We start from the raw sequence: 14,211 nt of genomic DNA, 5'->3' as shown, positions 1-14,211 counted from the left end.
AGAACGTCGGATCGTAGCTTTAGCCTCTAGTACCATCCTCGCATACTTTATTGAGAAACTTCGTCTGCTTATATTTTGACTCCACCCACAAATTCGATCTCTAGAAGTACAGAATTTGTGTGTGGAGTCAAAATATAAGCAGACGAAGTTTCTCAATAAAGTATGCGAGGATGGGTAGTGAATTTGCTACGTTCAACGTTCTTCTTACATAAATCCGTTTTTGACGCGAGCGACATTGCCATGTAGGCGGATTTTCTGGGAACCTGAAACAAGTTTTGCCATCAGAGAAGGTTGCAAGGCACTGAACAAGTTACCTGAAAGCAAAGCGCGAGTCACGTGGTTCTCCTACAAGTTGACTTTCCTTACGAACTCGTTTTGGGTTGGCGAAGGCATTTGTTTGCGGGACTTAAAGTGTTCTTATAGAGAGCTTTCAGATGGATAGTAGTACGTCACACTCTCCCAAGTCTTACCGCTGTTCTGGTAGCCATATTGGGTGGTCTCAGCTTCATTAGTGCTTAAACCCACCAATATGGCAGCGTAAATTATGTCACGAGACTCAGCTCCTCCAACTGAAAGCTCGTCCACTAGCCTTCGCCAAACCAAAACTGGCGTCAGTCAACTATTTTCTACTCATTTTCAATAAAAATGACACTGGAAACCTTCATAAAAAATATTTTACTTTCTTCTACAAAATTACATTATTCAACTTTTTCCGAGAAATATCTCCCGTAAAAATCTCCCAATTTCTGAATATTTGATTGTAGAATAAATCTCAGCCTATCCGTATACTTTGCGGGAAGCAAATCAAATTCGCGCCAGAATCGTTTTTCTCCATCTTCAGTTGTGAACAAAGCGGGACTCGGAACATGATCCCTCATATACTGCCATACATCGGAAAACAGGCAAAACATCTCGAATGGTGTTAATAACGGAGCTATTTCCGAAATGGCACCCAACGAAGGTGGTAATAACTGTCCTAAGGCCATTAAGTCTAACACTTTCTGAGTAGTGTCCAGTTGTTTGGGAGAGTGAGAGGTAACTTTATCTTGACAACTGCTCCAGTAACTTATACAGACTGCGGCTATAGCGCGTAGTAAAACGCTGCAGTAGCAAAGTGAAGGATGAATTGTGGCAATTAGGTAAAGGACATCCCATAAAATTACGTTCTCGTCAAACAGCTTTTTGATGGCCAAGTCCCTCTCAATGGTCACCTATGAAAAATACAGAATACTAGCTGTTACCCGCGGCGTCGCTCGCGTGTAATAAGAACTTCCATCAAAATGATATAAAGAATGGGCAGATTTTACTGATGACTGATATTTTTGTAGCACCCTAGGAGCGAGGGCACTCGGCGTTGCCCGTCAGCCCGTCGGGACATTTTTTTATTATTTTTCACGCGGACATTATTCTATAAAGAAGGGTTTTAAGTTTTTGGCCGCCATTTAAAAGATGGCAACAAATCGAACCCGAAAGACCATTTAACCCGCCTATAGGTCAAAGGAAACCAGTGTACTAAATATTTGCGAAATCGTTTGAAACGTGCGGACTTTGTTGCATAGAGAAGATTTTTTACATTTATGGGCGCCATTTTTTAAGATGGCGGCGGATTGGAAAAATCTTTCTTAGTACGCGCCTACTACTTATGAGTAACGTTCCTGCAAATTTTCAGCCTTCTAGGGCAAGCGGTTTGGGCTGGGCGTTGATTATCAGTCACTCAGTCTGTCAGTCAGTCAGGACTTCAATTTATATAGATATAGATAATTTCCCTAACTGACTTCTGGTATAACTTGTTGTTTAAAGCAACAGATGGCCAATTCCGTTAGCGTTTTAACTTACTTTCATATATTCTTCATCTGGCCAAGGTAAACCATTGAACATCACATCTGGAGATATCAATTCGACCATTAACAACGCCAACGATTTGGTTCCTTCAACGGGCGAAGCAATTTCATTCGTTCCCGAAACAGGATTGCAGCAAGCTATTAGCATTTCAATAAACGCTTGTCTATTGACTGCGGCTTTTTCTTTGCTGACTAGGGTACCCTTCCATTGCGCTCGGAGTCCATCTCCGATAACGCCAGCGTGAAAAACTGAAGAATGACTTTGGGGTACCGTCACCGATGTCGAGTGTTTCCGATTTTCCAAGAGTAAAGAGGCGCCGGGCTTTTTAGCGCTAGCCGTTAGCTTCTGAAGCTGAACGATACTTCCAAAGTGTATAACATGATCAGGATGTAAGACTCCTTCCAGGAGCATGCGTAATAAAGCGTTTTGTGTGGCGCTATGGCGACATAGAGAGGATAGGAGATCCCTGCATGTTTTCAAAGCGCTCATGGAATCGTCGTCAGGGCGTGTGCAAATGAATCGGAAGATGAAAGCAACTACGGCCGAACTGATGCTTAGTAGGGAAGACACTGACATTGCCTCTGGACAGACGCAGTTTGCTAGTAGCTGCACTACGGCTCCTATTTAAAAAAATCCGAAGATATCAAAGTTGAAAAATTATATTTAAACATTACCAGGCTAATAATACACTAGATTAAATCATATCACATGTTTGAAGTAATTACAACTCATTAAGAACGCGTAACTAAACCACAGCCGAAACTTAATTACTTTTAAGAGTTGACGGGGAATCATATTTGTAGAGAGATATGGGAGGAGCTTGTATCTTATCTTTATTGAGGTCACCATGGGCCAACTGTCGCTAACTTACTAAAGTAGCCACTATAGAGTGCTGTCAAGAGCTTAGGTTTTGAATTACTAATAAGTCACATTATGGCGACGTATTTTTGCCATGGTTTGGGCGCCATCTCTACAACAAAAATTCACAATATTCGCCGCGGCAGCCATTTGATTTTTAACAGAAGCTAAAGCTTAAGCTTCTCATGCTATTCCTCGCGTCTTGGGTAACTATAGAGTGGTACTGAGCGGGGAGGAGCTACGTGGACGTGACGTCAATATTGGTAGTCTAAATTGTATGGCCCGAGCTGCTGACGACTTCCAATATGGTAGCCAAAACCGAAGTAAATGATAGGAGGGTGTGACGTCACGAGAAAGTTCGTAGTAGCAAACTATAATGGCGACTGTTTATTTTGGTATAGGGTTTGTTTCTAAAATATTTGAATAAAAGATGGCGCTACAGTATGACTTAAAAAAATGATTATGGTTGATGGAAGACAGTAAAAACAAAGCGTGGGTCCAGTGGATCCCCTATAAGGTGACTTTCCTCCTAAACACCAGGTTTAGCTTGACGAAGGCTAGTGGGCGGGAATTATAAGCGCACGTATAAAACCCGCCCACAAGTACCTTCTGCCTTCGCCAAACCAAAACTGGAGTTCGCAAGGAAAGTCACCTTATAGGGGATAAACTGGACCTGCCCTTTAATTGCTTTAAACTTATTTTTCTCATTTTAAGACTGAGTAGTAGAACTGTCGCTTATTTGTTAGGTTGATAAACGTACCAGCAAAATTAATATCAGGTTGAGCAACCTGCACAGCTAGAGCATCCAAATTGGGAAGAAAAATCTCCAAGCACTGGTGACTTTCGAGTTGAACTAAAAATGCTAGATTATCAACCAGACAGACAGGTTCGGCAATCCGGCCCAGTTTCATTTCCGCTATCTTTCTGGAGACTGTTTGTAGTAGTATCGTTGGTTGAGATAGTTGAACATAATGCAAGAGGTGCAAAAAATCTGAAAATTCCTGATTTCCTTCAACTATGCACAGAAGTTGACCCAAAACTGTCACGCTGACATTCTCTCCACCTTGCAAACAAATGAACTTCAGAAGGTTTAAGACAAAACTAGCGTCCTTTGTGTCCTTCTTAATGTAATTGCAAAGACGTAACACGTGTTCTTTCAAACACTGAAGAAGAGGTATCTCAAGTTTGCCACTATGAACTTGGTGTTGAATTTCGAGAAGCAGATGGTCCAAAACTAGACCAGCAGCTTCGGAAACCTTCAAATTTGAATAAACAAAACTTAATTCATCAACTAGTAGAAGATTTTAATGTTAATTAGAGCCTTGGCAGTGTTACCTCTGGTTTCAAGCGTACATCTCCATCTACCTCGCAAGCCATAGCAGTATCGAGCAATTGTTGCAAGACACTGATGCCCCATTTTTCACTTCTTAGCAAGAGATGAACGGCCAATTTCACCAATCCCTCAGTTCCGGGGATTTGATTGGCCTTCCATCTAGAGACTTGGTCACAAAGCTGATTTAAGACGGGCGCTGTCACTATAATTATAAACAGTTTATAAAGCTCATATTAATATGAACCGGAATACAAACAGTCATAAGCTTATAAGATATGTTCCATAAGTATGACACTACCTATACCTCGTAATTCTAGAGAATTACTGAGCTAATTCCAGAATGATACGAGAATTGATTGCACTTGGTTTTGCAGTCCCTTTTGGATTAAATACGACGGATTACTGAGAGCCCAGTGAAACGTCATAGATTCTCGTAATGCTTGCAGGGTTCATACAACTTTTGGAAAACAAATTTCCCCGAGATTTCCAGCTAGGTTTCATCCCATATACTTCCCTGAATTTTCCAGGTTTTTCCCGTATATGGAGTATCATATGGAACAAATGTTAACAAAGGAGGGGGGGGCGGGCAAATATGACTATTACGTAATCAAAGGACATCCCCGTATCTCTAGTAGAAACAGAGTTACGAGCCTCCAAAGAATAGTGTAATGTTAATCCTATGGAGGGAATGTTTATGACATTTTGCTTAATTACTCGGCCCCTGTTTGACCAAATTTCCCTGAGATTTCCAGGCTTTTCCCCATATACTTCCCTGAATTTTCCAGGTTTTTCCCGTATATGGAGTATCCTACGGAACTAATGTTAACGAAGGAGGGGGGGTCAATTATGACTATTACTTAATCAAAGGACATCCCCGTATCTCTAATATAACCAGAGTTACGAGCACCCAAAGTATAGTGTAATGTTAATCCTATGGAGGGAACGTTTATGAACATTTTGCTTAATTACTCGGCCCCTGTTTGACGCAAATTTCCCTGAATTTTACTCAAAATTCGAAATTTCCCTGAGGTTTTTGTCAACTATTAATATCCCTGATTTTTCCATGTTTGTATGAACCCTGGCTTGGTGAATCGCTGTCAAAGGCGTAGTACAGACTAAATATGAAGATGGACTACAAAACCGAATGTAGCTCGAAGAAGCTCTCAGTATGTCTCTAGCATTTCTGAGGAGCTAGAGTTAAAAGTTCTGACCCTGAAACGTCACACCCTTCTATCTCTTACTGGAGTTTCATCCCCCCTAATGGTTGGAAACAGTATTCTACGCGCAAAAATGCCAACCAGAGAGGCTGCATGACGTCAGACTATCTCTTCCCCCTAGCCAGTTGTTAGCTCCCTATAGAGTGCTGTCAGTTGTGACGTCAGATCCAAGGTTAAACGTCACGAGTCTGCCTTTAGCAATGGGCGGCCATGACAGTTACCGTTTTTCTTTATGGGAAAATAGCATGGGTGACATCACACCGGCGCTTCTGACAGCACTCTATAGAGCTATCTCAGTTGTGACGTCAGTGCCTAGGTAAAACGTCACGGGCTTCGCTTTGGCAGTGGGAGGCCATGTTTGGTACCACTTTGGTTCTATGGGCAAATAGCATGGGTGACGTCACACAAAAGCTTCTGAGATAGCTCTATAGGAAGTGTCATACTTATGGAACATATCTTATAAACTTATGGCTGCGTATATTCCTGATACTAATATTTTAAAGTCTAGAAAAGTTTTGACTGAAGTTACGCAATAACTAACACAAATGCGAGATTTCAGAGGTGATAACTTGTAGCAACATATCAGACATTGACGCCAGATGTAATAGAAAAGGCACCGTTGCGTACTGTTCCTTGGTTGGATTTTCATTCAAAGAATTTAAAAACAAATTAACTAAAGCTTTTCGGATTTCTTCACTATGTTGGGCCGCTAAATGACCTAGTATACCAACGACAGAGGCCATTTTTGGCACGTTTGAACTACTAGAATCAGATCTAGTAGAAGTAGATGCGAAATTTGTATTTGTCGCTTGTTCCTGATTACAAAAATCCCTCAGCCCACAAAATAAAACTTTAGTAACGATAGTTGTCGGGAAACAAGAACCGATGTGCGCAACGGCCCAATCAAAATGAGGGGAATATTGCGCTGATATTTCTAATAAAACCGTAATGCACATATCAGGGTTAGTATTTATTAGAAATAGGATGCAATGGGTGGTTAAATCCATCAAAGTTCTGGTTGGGCAACAAGCCATCCATAACTGTAAGATTTCGGGTAAGCTCGACGAATGCGGAACGATTCTTCTGTCAGAATATTTGCGACTTAAATAACCAAGAAGATCCAGTGACCATTTAAAAATAATTGGAGCCCATGAATCAGGGTTATTCTTAACGAAATCAATTAAAATTGTTCTTAGTTCTTCTATAGTTATTTCGTCAGCCATGACATTACCCGCTACGTTAGCGTTATCTTCCAGTTCTAACTTAAGGACGTAATTATTAACCGCTTCGTCAAATAAGTTATATAAATATTCTAAAACACCATCCCTGGCTGCGGGTAACGTTTGTAAGAGGTATATCGCCGACTTTGTGATTTCAGAGCTACGGACTTTATTGGAATTTGTGGCTACGCTAAGGAACATTCGCAGTTCTCGAAGTACTCTGGATGGTTGAGAATTTTCATTTGATTGCTCCGTATCTCCGAACGCGCTAGTTTGTGACATTGCTAGCTTTGACGATGCCATGACAAATTATTTACTGAGATTGATATAAACAACCTGGAAAGATATGTCCGTATTAATAGATATGCGGTTTTTTTAGTAGTTAAAAGAATGTAAACATACCGCCATAAATGTGTTACCGTCCTCCTCCCACCCCCGGGCCACTGGGAGTCCGGGACTGGTATTTTTGTACTTTGTAGCCAAGAGGAGCGTCTACTCTTCAAGCCTCCACGGAATCAACAATCACTTTTTATGAGGTAAATTTTAGTGGTTTATAGATATATTTACTGCTCAGACAGATTAAACTAGTCTAGTTGAATATAGTTTTATATTTTCGAACTTTCTCTTAGCGATTATGGTAACTCACTCTCTTGCTCACTACCTTGGCCTCAGCACCAAGTGAATGAATATGTTCAGCACTGAACAGGAATAGCTCAATCTTAGAAATAAGCACCTTAAAATATTTTTTGGAATTAAATTATTGGCACTAATCCTACAACAAGACTTATATCCGAAAAATAAACGAGTATACTTTATATTTTATATTAAAAGTTATCCATATCATACTAAAATTAAAAGAATTTGATACAGACTATAAATATGTTGCTTGTTTCCGTTGTTTCTCAAAATAGTTTATGTACAGCCCTGTACTCGGCGTCTTTCAGTCTCAAACTTCACGATGCGACCATGCGACGCGACGCCGTCGCCATTTTGTCATTTTTAGAAAAGGGTGTAGTAGGGTAGACGTGTCGTTGAATTCATCTTCAATTTTAGTTAATTTTGCTTTAGTATTATATTATAATTAACGAAATGGAACTCGGAGAGAAGTGCGGACTTCTCTGAGAAGCCTTAATGCGCTCTCCGAGGGAAATTCCGAGTTAACAAAGATTATTAAGTAAAAATATACCTAATTTTCTGTTAGGGCGTTTTCCAAAGCCCCAGTCTCCAACCTCGCCTTTACAAAACCTTCTAGAGTTAAGCTCCGCCATTTTAAGCTAAAGATCGTTTGGTTTCTGGAATTGATTTAATGACGGCAAGCTAAATTGGCCATGCATTATACGATTTGGTTCGTACCCGTTTAAATAGGATGATGTACTTTTTAACATGAGTGGTTAGGAACTTTAAATGTATTTCGATGCTTGGCAAATGTTAATATTGCGAAATATTATTAAATTAATATTGGGAATTGATTTAAACGGCACTGTTTGCCATATATTATCATTCTATATGGTTAGTGTTCAGTTAATGCGCATGATGTACATCTTAAGAAGAGTGGTTAGGGACTTGCCGAAATATGTATGGGGCTTAGGAAATATTTCCATAAAATGTATGGAAGGGCTTTATTTTGTGTTATAATATGTGGAGGAAATATGGAGACTTAGAAATTGGGGATATTTGGAGGAAATATGGAGACTGAGAAATTCGGGATATTTGGAGGAAATATAAAGACTGAGAAATTCGGGATATTTGGAGGAAATATGGAGACTGATGAGAGACTTCTTAATGGGGGATATTTGGAGGAAATATGAAGACCGAGAAATGGGGGATATTTTTGGAGAGACAGCGTCTTGGCCGAGGCACGGGGAAATATTTTTGGAGAGACAGCGTCTTGGCCGAGGCACGGGGAAACATTTTTGGAGAGACAGCGTCTTGGCCGAGGCACGGGGAAACATTTTTGGAGAGAGAGCGTCTTGGCCGAGGCACGGGGAAACATTTTTGGAGAGAGAGCGTCTTGGCCGAGGCACGGGGAAACATTTTTGGAGAGAGAGCGTCTTGGCCGAGGCACGGGGAAACATTTTTGGAGAGACCGCGTCTTGGCCGAGGCACGAGGAAACATTTTTGTAGAGACAGCGTCTTGGCCGAGGCACGGGGAAACATTTTTGGAGAGACAGCGTCTTGGCCGAGGCACGGGGAAACATTTTTGGAGAGACCGCGTCTTGGCCGAGGCACGAGGAAACATTTTTGTAGAGACAGCGTCTTGGCCGAGGCACGGGGAAACATTTTTGTAGAGACAGCGTCTTGGCCGAGGCATGGGGAAACATTTTTGTAGAGACAGCGTCTTGGCCGAGGCACGGGGAAACATTTTTGGAGAGACAGCGTCTTGGCCGAGGCACGGGGAAACATTTTTGGAGAGACAGCGTCTTGGCCGAGGCACGGGGAAACATTTTTGGAGAGACAGCGTCTTGGCCGAGGCACGGGGAAACATTTTTGGAGAGACAGCGTCGTGGCCGAGGCACGGGGAAACATTTTTGGAGAGACAGCGTCTTGGCCGAGGCACGGGGAAACATTTTTGGAGAGACAGCGTCTTGGCCGAGGCACGGGGAAACATTTTTGGAGAGACAGCGTCTTGGCCGAGGCACGGGGAAATATTTTTGGAGAGACAGCGTCTTGGCCGAGGCACGGGGAAATATTTTTGGAGAGACAGCGTCTTGGCCGAGGCACGGGGAAACATTTTTGGAGAGACAGCGTCTTGGCCGAGGCACGGGGAAACATTTTTGGAGAGACAGCGTCTTGGCCGAGGCACGGGGAAACATTTTTGGAGAGACAGCGTCTTGGCCGAGGCACGGGGAAACATTTTTGGAGAGACAGCGTCTTGGCCGAGGCACGGGGAAACATTTTTGGAGAGACAGCGTCTTGGCCGAGGCACGGGGAAACATTTTTGGAGAGAGCGTCTTGGCCGAGGCACGGGGAAACATTTTTGGAGAGAGCGTCTTGGCCCAGGCACGGGGAAACATTTTTGGAGAAAGAGCGTCTTGGCCGAGGCACGGGGAAACATTTTTGGAGAGAGAGCGTCTTGGCCGAGGCACGGGGAAACATTTTTGGAGAGACGGCGTCTTGGCCGAGGCACGGCGAAACATTTTTGGAGAGACGGCGTCTTGACCGATGCACGGGGAAACATTTTTGGAGAGACAGCGTCTTGGCCGAGGCACGGGGAAACATTTTTGGAGAGACGGCGTCTTGGCCGAGGCACGGCGAAACATTTTTGGAGAGACGGCGTCTTGACCGATGCACGGGGAAACATTTTTGGAGAGACGGCGTCTTGACCGAGGCACGGGGAAACATTTTTGGAGAGACGGCGTCCTTGCCGAGGCACGGGGAAACATTTTTGGAGAGACGGCGTCCTGGCCGAGGCACGGGGAAACATTTTTGGAGAGACGGCGTCCTGGCCGAGGCACGGGCCTGAGACCGGCCTGTGTATGAAGGCTCTGCCGAGACCGGCCTGTGTATGAAGGCTCTGCCGAGACCGGCCTGGGTATGAAGGCTCTGCCGAGACCGGCCGGGTTATGAAGGCTCTGCCGAGACCGGCCGGGTTATGAAGGCTCTGCCGAGACCGGCCGGGTTATGAAGGCTCTGCCGAGACCGGCCGGGTTATGAAGGCTCTGCCGAGACCGGCCGGGTTATGAAGGCTCTGCCGAGACCGGCCGGGTTATGAAGGCTCTGCCGAGACCGGCCGGGTTATGAAGGCTCTGCCGAGACCGGCCGGGTTATGAAGGCTCTGCCGGGACCGGCCGGGTTATGAAGGCTCTGCCGAGACCGGCCGGGTTATGAAGGCTCTGCCGAGACCGGCGGGGTTATGAAGGCTCTGCCGAGACCGGCCGGGTTATGAAGGCTCTGCCGAGACCGGCCAGGTTATGAAGGCTCTGCCGAGACCGGCCGGGTTATGAAGGCTCTGCCGAGACCGGCCGGGTTATGAAGGCTCTGCCGAGACCGGCGGGGTTATGAAGGCTCTGCCGAGACCGGCCGGGTTATGAAGGCTCTGCCGAGACCGGCCGGGTTATGAAGGCTCTGCCGAGACCGGCCGGGTTATGAAGGCTCTGCCGAGACCGGCGGGGTTATGAAGGCTCTGCCGAGACCGGCGGGGTTATGAAGGCTCTGCCGAGACCGGCCGGGTTATGAAGGCTCTGCCGAGACCGGCCGGGTTATGAAGGCTCTGCCGAGACCGGCCGGGTTATGAAGGCTCTGCCGAGACCGGCCGGGTTATGAAGGCTCTGCCGAGACCGGCGGGGTTATGAAGGCTCTGCCGAGACCGGCGGGGTTATGAAGGCTCTGCCGAGACCGGCGGGGTTATGAAGGCTCTGCCGAGACCGGCGGGGTTATGAAGGCTCTGCCGAGACCGGCGGGGTTATGAAGGCTCTGCCGAGACCGGCCGGGTTATGAAGGCTCTGCCGAGACCGGCGGGGTTATGAAGGCTCTGCCGAGACCGGCGGGGTTATGAAGGCTCTGCCGAGACCGGCCGGGTTATGAAGGCTCTGCCGAGACCGGCCGGTTGGTATAGCTCACTTCTCTCACCATAAGAATTTTCTGCTTTTGAATTTACCTCAATTCATAATAAAACCAAAGAAACGGAAAACGTCGTAAGCTTTTACGAGCTTTGTACCCCAGCTTTACTTCACAAATTAATAACTCTTTTAACTATACTAAGAAAGGGTATCTTTATTTGTACCAACACACAAAATGTATTAACATCACTGGAATCTTGTATTTCTGAAGAAATAATGTTACGCATGTCCTCGTTTAGACGTTACTGGTATTTAGAGAACGATCATGTTTCGTATATTAACCACTATATTTTTGATTCCTCTTTATTTGAGTATCAAATGTTTTAACCAAATCACAACTGAGGAGTCTTACGTAACTTTCTACATTAGAACGAGCGGGTTACGATATTGTTGGTAATTAGTTTTTGCTGTATGGTGATGAGTTTAAAATCCGTGACAGTTTCAGGGAGAAGTAGGCACGGAGTAATGTACAAATGTTAAACTTGCATTTAATATTAATATGAGTAATTAAACCATATCATCGCATATATATCTGATGTTTTAGGCATTGTAGCTCTGTCAGACAAGTGTTCGACTATGCTATGTAAAATGGCGACACAGCTACGCTATAGATATCGTTACTAAGCCGACTTCCTGCTGGTGATTTCAACTTTCTCTAAATTCTAATTCCATCACTTGTCGTTCCACTATTTGGAAATATTGATTCATTCATTCTAAGATGAAGATTTTAGCGACAGCAATGTCAGTCGTTTATTAACCATATTTTCGTCATTAACGTGACAACGTACATGAAGGAGGAATTTTATGAAACTTAATGTTGAAAAAGATAAAGCATTATGACCGCTTTACTTTAAAAAGCATCTTGTTCATAGTGACATTTTGATTTTCGAAACTTGATATTTTAGTTGGAATCTTAATTGGTCGACCATCTTTGTAATCAGCTCGGAGAACACGTACTTTCCGCTGGACATCAATACATCACGCTCTTGCGTGTTTACAAAATTTGTATGAACATGTTTTTACGAATTTCCAAGAAATTTATCTCGGTTTGATAGTGGAAGATTGAAAATGCTGCTTTCGACAATATTTTCAGAATTCTTAAATTTTACAATTGGGATATTTGGTAACGTTTTGCGAATTTGACCAAAATGGGATATTTGGTAACTTTTTGCGACTTTGACCAAAATGGGATTTGGTAACGTTTTGCGACTTTGACATAAATGGGATATTTGGTAACGTTTTGCGACTTTGACCAAAATGGGATATTTGGTAACGTTTTGCGACTTTGACCAAAATGGGATATTTGGTAACGTTTTGCGACTTTGACCAAAATGGGATATTTGGTAACGTTTTGCGACTTTGACCAAAATGGGATATTTGGTAACGTTTTGCGACTTTGACCAAAATGGGATATTTGGTAACGTTTTGCGACTTTGACCAAAATGGGATATTTGGTAACGTTTTGCGACTTTGACCAAAATGGGATATTTGGTAACGTTTTGCGACTTTGACCAAAATGGGATATTTGGTAACGTTTTGCGACTTTGACCAAAATGGGATATTTGGTAACGTTTTGCGACTTTGACCAAAATGGGATATTTGGTAACGTTTTGCGACTTTGACCAAAATGGGATATTTGGTAACGTTTTGCGACTTTGACCAAAATGGGATATTTGGTAACGTTTTGCGACTTTGACCAAAATGGGATATTTAGTAACGTTTTGCGACTTTGACCAAAATGGGATATTTGGTAACGTTTTGCGACTTTGACCAAAATGGGATATTTGGTAACGTTTTGCGACTTTGACCAAAATGGGATATTTGGTAACGTTTTGCGACTTTGACCAAAATGGGATATTTGGTAACGTTTTGCGACTTTGACCAAAATGGGATATTTGGTAACGTTTTGCGACTTTGACCAAAATGAGATATTTGGTAACGTTTTGCGACTTTGACCAAAACTAACATTTCTTCCAATTCTTTGTATAATATATTGTATAACATAGTATATCGATATATTCAGTGCTCGATAAGCCAAAATAGTTAATAAAATAAAGTTTTCCGCGTTTTAGTCGGAATTTTGTAGATAAATAGAGTGAATGATTTTCGCCGTCGAATTTTGAAGTGTCCGACATTTTAACGGGAATTATTGTCTAAGGGAAATAGCAAGTCCAAATCAGCTTGAAGACATCGTATCGTAGGTGTCGATAAGTGTATCACCAAGTACCTTATTTCCAGGAACTAAATCATGATTGTAAAATGAAAGACAGCAATAACACGAAAAATAGTTAAAATAACTGACAATTAAGTTAAATTACCGTAAACGGAGGACGTTAGAAGACGCTCGGTGGAAAAAACCGGAGGCAGAACGATCAACGAACCGAACAGCGAGAGCAAAAACCGAAGCGCATGGATGGGTTAAAAGAAATTCTTTTATGAGTACGAACTTGCTTTTATAGGTACTCCTCTTTGTTGTGCTTCTTCCTTTGCTTTCGATCCCTCCAGAAGTAGTTGGTCCACTAATTTGTCTGCTGTGCTGTTCTCCCCGTAATTCAACGTCAAACTCTGGCAAACATGTTTCCAATGAGCTTTCGGATCCACGTTTTTCAGGTCCTCCGTCTTCCAAACTTGGAGTTTGACCTTGTATGTGTTCCAAGGAGTTACCCAAGATAAGGAGTTTAGTGATTCGCCCATTCGCATTGAAATAATATTCGACGTGCTCCCAGTCGGCAAGTTCGAAGGAATTGATTGGAATGCTTCGGCGAACGATCTTTTTAAGGTCGTGTTTATATTTTTGGAAGGCGGAGCATCTACATGATCGGTTGGAGAAGGAACAGACGTGAATGATGTGGATGTGGTTGTCGTGAAGAGAGATGAGACAGAAGGGTCCTCTATATCCGAGTCTAAAGTGTCTTGAAACTTCTGGGAGATGTCTAATAGCGTCGGCATTATCTGAGTAGGAAAGCGTTTGGCTAAGGTAGTAGCCATTATGGGTTCGCAGAAGTTCAAAAGCTCTTCTGGACCACGGATGTATTTGGACCCTGTCAATGTTGCGTGTATCTTCATTATCCGGGATAAGTAGTTCATGACTGTCGGAAGAATGACTGCTATTTCCTCCGGAAGGTCTTGAAATCCGTCGTCCACTAGCAGTGTCATCGCCGTCAATAGAGTGGAAAACGTGT

General features: G+C 43.3%; 1 protein-coding gene across 1 annotated transcript; it reads right to left on the bottom strand.

The window, feature by feature from the left end:
* Positions 1-656: 656 nt before the first annotated feature.
* omd (integrator complex subunit 5 omd) lies at positions 657-7,005 on the bottom strand. Its single transcript, XM_089864532.1, has 6 exons — positions 6,873-7,005; positions 5,792-6,806; positions 4,036-4,235; positions 3,461-3,956; positions 1,837-2,462; positions 657-1,211 (listed from the first exon to the last, which is right to left on the bottom strand). The coding sequence occupies exons 2-6, from the start codon at positions 6,771-6,773 to the stop codon at positions 699-701; spliced, it is 2,817 nt and encodes a 938-aa protein (XP_089720658.1). The 5' UTR covers positions 6,774-6,806; positions 6,873-7,005; the 3' UTR covers positions 657-698.
* Between the last annotated feature and the right edge of the window lie 7,206 nt (positions 7,006-14,211).

Source organism: Phalangium opilio, unplaced genomic scaffold, assembly GCF_054372755.1.
Source record: "Phalangium opilio isolate 3A_F unplaced genomic scaffold, DU_Popi_V2 ptg000013l_1, whole genome shotgun sequence".
In the NCBI taxonomy this organism is placed as follows: Eukaryota; Metazoa; Arthropoda; class Arachnida; order Opiliones; family Phalangiidae; genus Phalangium; species Phalangium opilio.
This window is presented reverse-complemented; position numbering and strand designations above follow the sequence as displayed.